Genomic DNA, 10,155 nt, shown 5'->3' with positions numbered 1-10,155 from the left:
CATTGAGTACTTTGTTCTGTACAGAGTTGAATGTGCTTCACAAAAGTTTGATTYACTTGGACTTAGCGTGCGTTTTTTAAGTGTTCCCTTTATTTTTTTGAGCAGTAGTGTTCCCTTTATTTTTTTTGAGCAGTGTATATATATACTGTATACAGTGTGCAATAATCAAGTCTAGGACTAACAAATGCATGAATGGCCTTCTCTAAGTCAGTGCAATTTAAAAACGATTTAACTTTGGTCAGTAGATGTAAACAGTAAAAACTAGGTTTGACTACAGAGTTAATTTGTTAATTAAATTGAAGCTCCTGATCAAATATTACCCCTGGGTTTCTGACAGATGTGTTTAGCTTAAAAGGTGGAGCACCAAATAAAATGCATTCAGTATTTTATGATTTAAAAAAAAGTTTAAATAATTTTCAGCTATTTGGGCATTTGTTGAGTGAGTTCATCAGCATGCAATAAGACAGAAAAGTTTACCATCAAAAACCACCAGAAGATTAATAAACCACTCTGGAATAATTTATTTGCACAGCTTGCTAATATCACGCATCTGATAACCTGAACTTTATCCACACACACACACACACACACTGTTCTGCCAATTTTATTTTTACACCAGCTGAAGTCATGTGGAATTGAGGTTAAAGCTTCAGAGACGAGTGAGATTCTCAGCTGAGGTTTCTGGAGACTGACCCACATCTAGGCAGTAAGAGATTTAGTCATGTATGAGCGGTTTTGTTTTAAAGCTACAGAAACAGGAGTGGGAGCCAATCCCGTGCTGTTCTTTGTTTTCTGTCTTTACTGAGTTGAAACTCTGAGGAAACTCGATCTTCACGCATCACGACTCCCATGCAGCTCTGTCTCTTGAAAAAGCTTGGCGTCAGACCTAAAACTTGCATTCAGTGCTGAAATGAAGGATGCTGATTATACTACACTCTTTAAGCAAAAAGGAAAAAAAAAAACATTTATTGTAATGTTTAACTACAGGTAAAAATATTAAATCCAGTCTTATATTTTCATTGAACTAAAATAGAAGTTTACTGTTATCTATTAAAAGACAGCTTTAAACATTAGCTTGTTGCACTTTACGCTGTCATGTGACAGTCTTTTGAAAGAAAGACATCTGTGGTGCAATTTCCTTTTTGGGGGTGTTTGTTTCTGCATAGCAGTGATTCCCTGCAGTCTGTAATTTACTACAACAAATATAGCTCATTGTTAACATCATGTTTAGCTGCTACCTGCCACAAAACTGAAGTTTTAATCCTAAAGAGGCCAAAATGATTGAGTATATTTTCAATTATAAACTAAAGTAAATTATTTTTCTTTTTTACGTAATTGTATTTTGGAAGAAACAGCCCAGTACAAAGAAATTAATTACCACTTATTTCTTTATTCTTTGCTTTTAGTAAAAATACTTTTTCTAATTTTCTTAAAAGTTTGTATTTAAAGTGCTTTAAAGGTCTGATCATGTCAAACATCTTTAAAATCCTTTTATTGACAAATTAATTTAAATCAGGTGTTGACGCAGGTAAAAACTTAAAACGTGCAGGATGGTTGTCCCCTGAGAATCAGAGTTTCATACTTCAGATCTACTGCATGTCAAGTTTTATTGTATATCACTCTTGTTGTTGCTAAAATGCTACTTTATGTTTAGAAAACTGTGTTGCTTCCTGTATTTTATGAGAAAGATTAATGTTATTGAAAAATAGTGTTTGTGAGAAAGTGAAGGTCCTGGACAGGGCATAAGAAAAAGAAGGCAAAACAAAAATCCAAAATCTAAATAAAACTTTTCATAGGTCTTGAAAAAACCTGAAAAACTGCTGATTAAGGTATTTTTAAAAGATTACAAGAACATCTGAATCCTTGGAAGAAAAATTTAAAGAAAGGAGTGAATTCACACTTTTTTTTTTTACAATACAGTAAGTTACTAAGAACAGTCTGTTGTTTTCCTGAATTAACCTGACCAACCTTCTTCGGTGCTTCAGCTGCTTTCCTATGCAAACTCACAATTTGTTTAATTCAAACACACCTGACCACAGCGCAACAATTACAACTTAACCAATACATGTACTGTATCAAGATAGTCTGTATCATGTAAGCAAATGTCTCTACAGAATAAACAATGACACTCCCAAGTTCTGAATTTAGTTTTGATTTAGTTTGGTTCAATAGAAATGAAAACAGCCGATCGTACTGATTACTTGAAGCAAGACATCAATTGAATACAAAAAAATAAAACCTTAGTCTTCTTTTTGAACAGCCACATCTACTTTTTGATGATTTCTGATTGGATGTAGTGGGATTGTGTTTTCTCTCCTCAATAGAGTTTAAATATTATTACTGGTACTTTATAATAGGTCACAGATTACATGCTCTGCACCAAGTTAGGATAGATTTATTTTGGCTCTCATGATGTAATTTATATCTAAAACATCTAAACCAATTTTCAATATGACCAACCATCAAAAGCTAATGGATTGATGTTTTTGCCCATGTCTTGTGTTTGTTGTGTTAGCAAAATATCTGATGAACTACTAGATGAGTTTTATTAAAGCTCTTAGAAACGATTATTTGATGTACATTTTTAGTAGAGTCATCCCCGTTCAAGATAGACACTACAGCTTAACTACTTCAGAAAACACAAAAATGGCTCTAATCCAGTTAATTTTACAGCTGTTGGGTTTTATTTTGGTGCGGTAGTAGCTGAGAGCCATTCTCAACATTGACTTTGAGGGCTAAATTATCTTGCGAGACCTCTCATGAGATTGCATTTAATGGTATGCTTTACTACTTTTCATAAAAACTGCCTAAACATATATAATTTTTGGTTTACACTGTGCCTTGCAGAGGTTTGCTGAAACGTGCACACTGTTCTGTTAATGTTGTGTAAATGTGCTGTTCTTGATGTCAAAAGTCATGCTATTTCCTGTTCTTCTGCTTGTCCACACTTAAGTATGGTCCTGATGCTTCCCTCATGAGAAGAGCAACCCAGTGGGATTTCTGAACACTGGTTCCCTCTGAGTAAAACAATTGAAACACATTCCCTGCAAAACGCTGACGTTCTCTGTCTTTGACGTCAGATACAATGTTCCCATGCCTATTTTTCCTTATACTTCAGAAAGGTATTGGTTTCCAGGAAGGTGTTTCTATAGGTGCATGTGGGGACTTTTTGTCTTTGTTTCAAAGTATTTATGCTGTCCCTTATAGTTGTATATGACAATATTAATGTTATATCGTAAGTTATTTTGATAGAACCACAATAAATTTCTCTAACAGAAGTAGAAAAGTTATAAGTCAAAGCTCTGAGCAGTGACATAACGTACTGACATGAGTCAAAATTGCTGAGTCACATCAGAGCTCCAAGCAAAGACATTCAAGTTTCAGCACATGAAGTTCTGTATAGTGATTTTTGTTTAGAATGGTAACACAAAAGGTCGGTGCCACAATTCAGTCCTTACAATCCAGCCAGATTGCAGGAGATCCGTTTTCATCATGAGTTTCTTTTTCACGGGGTTTCGGTGTACGGGATGTGATTTCCCCTAAGAACTGCATGTGCAACCTTTTTTTTTATTTTTTTCCGAGGGACAACTGGGACATGGGAGGATCACATATGTCTGTGGCAGCTCAGTTGTCAAATGTAGTCCCTTACTTCCTGCAATGGATATGAATACATGCAAAGTGTTCTGTATTTCCCCCTTAGCTATTGTAGATCCCCCACTTTTACTCATTTGTTAAATTGGACTTGTTTGATTTGTATTTACATGAGTAGTTAAGATTTTTTTTCAAGTTTGGTTAGGTTATAAATATCTTACCTGCTGTAAATTGCTCTATACCACAATAAGGAGAAACAGAGTTTAATTCTGACTTTATAGAAATGCCGACAGTTAATCCAAGATCAAAGTCACTGCATCTTAAAAAACTCAAACCTTACAAACTGGTTAAACAAGCGTCTTTTTACTAAACTTAACCCTAATTGTTCATACCCTTTTTACAGAACTCCACTTAAAAACATTCCGACTTTGGCTGCAGTGCTAATTGCTCACTTTAAAATACAAATAAACGATGCAAACTGTAAAAGCCGAGCAGTGAGAGGAGAGTTGGCAGCAGAATATTTTCCACGAGTCACAAAGCAGATTGTTTTTATTTTTCTCCACATAAACACCTTCCTGCCTTGTTGTCTCTGTTGCTCTCTTGCACTGACAATGAGAGAGAATGCTGCTTTCTTCTAGTCTCTTTTATGTCTTTTTCTCCATGTCTCTCAAACTGGCTTCCCTTGTCTCCTAGTCAATCTTTCACATTCACTGCCTTTGTGGCAACCCATTATTTCATTGTCAAGTCAGCAGATTATTCACCATTATGCTAAAAAAAAAACTAGACTTCTCTCAGTCTGTTCTCTTTTGCTTTGGTTTCCTCTTTTTTTCACACCTTGCCTGGCCTTTTTCCTCTTGTCTATCAGCTTGGTGGAAGGACTTGTTGAAAATGGAGTCTATCCCTCCAGCTGAAGGCGGACCGCTTGAGCCTGTCACAGCCTGCCACATCCCAGAGCAATTTGCCCGGCAACATAACAACCAGCTCCAGCACTGACCCAGAAAATCTGCTTCTGAAAAATGACAGATCTTCAGCAACTATTTACCAAAATTGCTGTGCAATTTAACAACAATTTCAAGCCCCTTTTTTACTATTCTACTGAAAAGAAGAACAGAGCTGTGGGATAAGCAAAGAATGAATCGAGATTAGGAAGGGAGAGAAGATGTAAAATTAAAAAGCTGTAAGATGAAGGCAGGAAGGGTGATCTGAGAGGTGAAAACGGGTTTGGAGAAAATAAAAATGGACTTAATTTATCATACAGAGTTAAAGTTGGAAGCTGGTTCTTAAATGAAACATGGAGTGGGTGATTTTTGAAATATATCATTTTTAAAACCGTTTTTAAAAATACAGATTCAACAAGAAGCCAGGAGAAAAAAGACAAAACAAAAACCTGGGTAAATTGATCAAATGGAACAAGGACAGGTAGTAGAAACAAAAAGCCCTTGGTGATGGATTGATGGTTTGTTGAAATGTGCCTCAAACTTAAGTTCAAATGAATAACAAACAGTCAAGTTCGGTGTTTCTCACACGACAGCATTTGCATGGCACAGAACAGGCTCCAGTGTGCCCCACGCTGAAAGCAAAGTGAAATCTGAGATGCAAAACAGGAGGAGGAACAATAATATGAGGGGGAGAAATTGAAGCAAAGTCAAGGCAAATGAAGAGTTGGATTGTGGAGGGAAATCAGCCAAGACGAAACTCTGAGCACATTTAAATAGATGCAGGACTTTGTTTCACTGATGACAATGTGGAGAGTTATTATTGGAAAAAGCCTGAGGCTAAAAAAAAGGCTTTTGTGTCAACACATGCAAAAGGCTCTGTAATGGGCAACATTGGGCTTTTTTCTCAAAGTGTCCTGAGCAACAAAACACAATGCTGTAGCTTTAACCACCGACTTCTTGGAGCACACGTTCACTGCTTTTTTCTGTTACTTGTGATTTGTGAGACATTTCACACCAACAACACGATGGTTGTGCTTCTAGTTGGTGGTTTTGTTTTTGGTTCATTTTTTTCTTTGCAGTTACAGTTCATTTTGTACAACAGAGTATTTAGGGTCACACTCCGAGTGTTTTTTTTATTACGAGATTAAAGTCATAATATAACAAATAGACCTAATATTATGAGAATAAAGTTGTAATATTATGACTTAAATTAATTTAAAAAATCTTGTGTGGCCCTAATACTCTGTCGTAATTTTGAATGGGGCTTACTGGAAATTGCATTTCCACTCAGACTCTGTATTTTAGTTCAGAGTAAGCGGGCAGCCAATGTCTTCCCCAACCCCCAGTTCTGCTGCATCATAAGGGTCCTGCACCTCGACAGGATAATCACAGCAGCCATGTAGCGTATCAAGCACAATTGCGGCCCCATTTTGTCATTCATCAAATGTTTCCCCAGCTGACATTTTCTCGCTGTGATGTGGAAGATGAGGCTGATTCTGATGAAAGTGTTTGAAAGGTCAAGTTCAAATCGAGCCGCTGTTAAAAGCTGACTTTCAGCCTTGATTGCCGAGTTTCGTGTTGTGAAGGACGGACTTTCCAAACAGAGTCCAACCCTTTGGGATTTTACTTTTTTTTTTTTTTTGGTGTAATGAGTCAAAGTTAATTGTGCACTTTTATTTTTTTAACAGCAGAGTGGAAGAAGATGAGGCAGATGAGGATCTTCAAGATTATTCCTCTGAGGTAAAAAATGTTATTCATCATTTTTTTTTTGCATGTAAAGGCAGTTTATTCTAAAGGTTTTGATTCCTGCTGTCTTTGCTCAGAGCTAACAAAACTAGCAAGTAAAATTCACGGCTGCTGGCGACCTAACCCCCCACCGCCACACCCTACATGAGTGGGGACCATATTACCCCACTAGTGGGAGGGTTAAGTTGTATTATATACAATATATTATTGTATACATAATTGTTGACCATCTCTTTAATGAAAAAAATCCTCAGATATGTTTTAGGATTCGCTTTGTGTACGCCAAGTGTTTAAAAATGTTGACAAAACAAATTGGTCAAGAGATTAGAAGGGAAGTGTCACTGAAGTTAAGCGTACATAAAGCTGGAGTATGCAACTTTTTTTTTGATAGAAAAATTCAAGTTATCCAGAAAATAGATTGTACAAATACGGCATCCATAAAGATTTACTATGATGTATCATTCAAACATTCAAAGGTCTTACACTGTTTCTCTCTTAGTACAGAGCATGTTTAGCTCCTTAAATCTTGTTTCTCTTCTTTATTTCTTACACCACCTAATATCAAAGTGAAGAGAAGTTCAAGAGTAGGAAATACACCTTGGCTTTTTTTAAGTGCCACTCTGTGCCACATCTTTGCCAGCTCACCATCACTGCAGCCAAGCAGCTCCTCTTTCATCTTCTCTGACCTGAGTCTTACCTGCATGTTCTGAATCAGAGGACATTTGTGAATGTGTTTAGCACTGAGTGGGGTTGGGACTGAGCTTTAGGGCTCTTCACTATGTAAACAGTTCAATATAAACTTACTACCATGTGTCCATGCTGGGACATTTGGGGGTAGGGTCTTAATGTAGTGGGAGTAAATCTCTTGAGACGGCAGTTTTTGAGATGAGGAATTTCCTGTATGAGTGGGGAGGGGTGGGTGGTCGTTAGCTTTCAGTAGAACAGGTTTTTACTGTTTCCATAAAGCAGTTCAGAGGGTCTTTGTGTGTCAAAAACAAATATGGGTTCTCTTGTGGTCCACAGGATGTTTCAGGGGGGCCAGATGCGACACGGGGTCTGTGGAACCGTCTGGACCACCAGTATCCTTTCACTGCTTTGAGTTCATAACTAAAAATATTTAGAACCTAAAATACTTTTACGTTTTGGATTATAAAATATAAGAAATCACTAAATCAGCAGCTGTTTAAGTTAACATTAGAGGTGTACTGTATGTGATAGTATGTTGAAATCCATTCTTTCCAGCTTCATTCCCCCAGATCAGTGGTTCTTAACCTGGGTTCGATTGAACCCTAGGGGTTTGACAAGCCGGTCTCAGGGATTTGGTGGAGCCTTTGCTGTGAAGGTAAAGACACATTTGTGTCAAGTCATGATGMCAYGCCCCGCTTGGCCATCAGTTGCTGCAGAGGATCACGTGAGATTGCTTGGCCAATCAGTGCTGGCCCCCAAAAAAGTATTTTGTGGATTCAAAAYGACAAAAAACAAATTAACTTTAAAATAAATGAATAAAAAAGTTATATTAAAAATGTTAAATTCTTCAAAAAAATCCCAATTTATTTTTTATTAGTAAAATAGTAAAAATTATTTTTTGGGGGCTGAATTTTTTTTATGTGGGCAAATTATTTTTTTGGGGCCAGAATAAAGTCATATTGTAATTTGTTGTGAGTTCACGCACTGTGTTGGTTTTGTTCTTTGAGCAAGGTGATGTTAATGCACGGCTCATTTTATACACCAGTTTAAAAAAAACATATACCTATGTCTTGAATTTGGGAAAAAAAAATCATATTTTATTTATCACTAAAAAAGGTTCAGTGAATGCGCATACGAAACTGGTGGGTTCGGTACCTCAAAAAAGGTTAAGAACCACTGCCCTAGATATTGGTTTTATTTTGAAATTTGTGGTCTTTTATTGTATTTTTATTACAGAAAAGGTTTTAATATACTTTTTGCTTGGACCTATAATTGAAGGTAGCGCTCACTTTCAGTTATAGAGCCGAACATAAAAAAGAGCAATAAAATCAGCCTGAGCTCACTTCACAGTTCATCAGCTAAACGAAACAACATCCACCTACCAGCACCACTAAAGTTAACCAAAGTGTAAGAACACAAGTGTGTTTATAACTGCACTGCCTTTCTGCTAATCCAGACCAGCAGCGTCAAAGTAAAATGGGTCAGATGTAGTTTTATTCCTTTATTCTGAAAGCTTTACCATGCTCTAAAGAACCCAAAGTCAGGAGAAAGTTATTGGATAGAAATCATTTATTTTAGAATGTGCTGATAAATCGATGATTTTATTTTTATTTATTTATTTTTGTGCGTGTTCTGTAATTGGGGATATTGTCAGCAGCATAGTTTCCTGACAGCCAACAGAGCTTTGCTTGAGAAGTTCACCAGTGGAGGGCTGCATGTTTTTCTCTTGGGCATGACTAAATACAATATGTCTGCAATTACTTACACATGTGAAAGTGGCCATATTTTAGCTCTAACACGTCATGCTCACTGCTTTCAAAAAATGAAACATTAAATTATTTAATCAAAAATTATTTTACTGTAAATATTAATTCAAACCTTTTGTCGTTTGTTCTTCTTCTCACGCCTCCTCAACTTCGCTGGAGTTCTTCTTTGGCTAACTAAATCCAAATAATTTAAAGTTAATGCTTTTCTTTTAAACTGTCACAAATGTTATGGAATAAGGCAGGAGAAATGGATTAATTAAATTCTGGTGGATAATTGTGTCAAGACACAAAGTTAGGAAGATTCTGAAAGTAGCAGAAACAGAAATAATTTGAAGCTGTGAATTTGGAGATCACCTTTCCAAGCTCTGATTTTTGTAAAGATTAGGAGCAATAAAGTGAGAAAACAGACTTCAATCAGACTTTTACAGTATAAAAAAACAGGCAGAAGAACTAAAGGACTCAATAACCTACTGCGAATATAACAAAAAGAAGAAATAAAACTGAATCTAATGAAAGAAAGACTGACCTTTTTGGCCCATTCTGTTAATAAATTATAAACTAAACCAGGAAGTGATCATTAATTAATACGAAGCTTTCAGTCAAACATGAGGACGGCAGGTTCCGTCTGTAAAAGCATTCATCTGTGAAAATGAGACTTAAAATATTAAATCACTGCCATAGAGTACTGAGTGAAACAGTTACTTTAGCGGGTAGTAAGAAACCTGACGGGACCTTTCAGCTGATTTTCCTGAGGTCTGCATCGAGTTTAGGATAATCTAATTGTATGATTTACTGGCCTCATGACTTGGCCTGGTGTTTAGTAGGAAACAGATCGTTTTCTTCTGTAGACTGCCTCCTACAAAACAAGATGCAGGTTTCTGAATAAACACGCAAACATTCAGACTACTTATTTGTGTGCCTGGAGTTGGTAATTGAAGTATTTTGGGGCTTTAAAAGTAACGTGAATAAGATAAGTTGAAGTTTAAATGAGACAGTGTTGAATCCAAATTATGGACTGAAAATGTAACAAATGCACAAATCATCAGAGGAACTCCACCGAGCCAACATACGGAGTAAAATGTGATGCAAACTGTCTGGTGATTTGCCATGATTTGCATTGCTTTGTATGTTCCATTTCTTGGTGTCATTTTCCAGTCTTTTGATGTTTATTTTTGTAAATCATTATTTAGCATTTTTGTGCTTATTTTGCCTTTTTTTTTGTTGTTGTTGTTGTTGTTGTTGTTTTTGTTTTGTTTTTTGTTTGTTTATGGTCTGGATCTCTTTAGTCGTTTACAGTTTGTTGTTGCTTTGGACTTCTTTGCAGCTGTTTTACATTAGGCAGTAAGTTTTTTTTCTTAAGAAGTATTAATCTATGGCTACGTTCACACTGCAGGTCTTAATGCTCAGTTCCGATTTTTTGAAAAAAT

General features: G+C 36.2%; 1 protein-coding gene across 3 annotated transcripts in view; it reads left to right on the top strand.

Annotated features, from left to right (window-relative positions):
- LOC106521014 (sodium/hydrogen exchanger 9) overlaps positions 1-10,155 on the top strand; it is an 85,539-nt gene that overhangs the window by 64,374 nt on the left and 11,010 nt on the right. For all 3 annotated transcript variants that reach the window (XM_014013395.1, XM_014013393.1, XM_014013394.1), the window contains 2 exons: positions 6,218-6,269; positions 7,299-7,354. In XM_014013395.1, the coding sequence (XP_013868849.1) occupies positions 6,218-6,269; positions 7,299-7,354 (108 nt within the window). The remainder of the gene's footprint in view (positions 1-6,217; positions 6,270-7,298; positions 7,355-10,155) is intronic.

The sequence above is a fragment of the Austrofundulus limnaeus genome, unplaced genomic scaffold (genome assembly GCF_001266775.1).
Source record: "Austrofundulus limnaeus strain Quisiro unplaced genomic scaffold, Austrofundulus_limnaeus-1.0 Scaffold100, whole genome shotgun sequence".
Taxonomy (NCBI): Eukaryota; Metazoa; Chordata; class Actinopteri; order Cyprinodontiformes; family Rivulidae; genus Austrofundulus; species Austrofundulus limnaeus.
The sequence above is the reverse complement of the archived record's forward strand: the minus strand, read 5'-3'. Positions and strand labels throughout refer to the sequence as shown.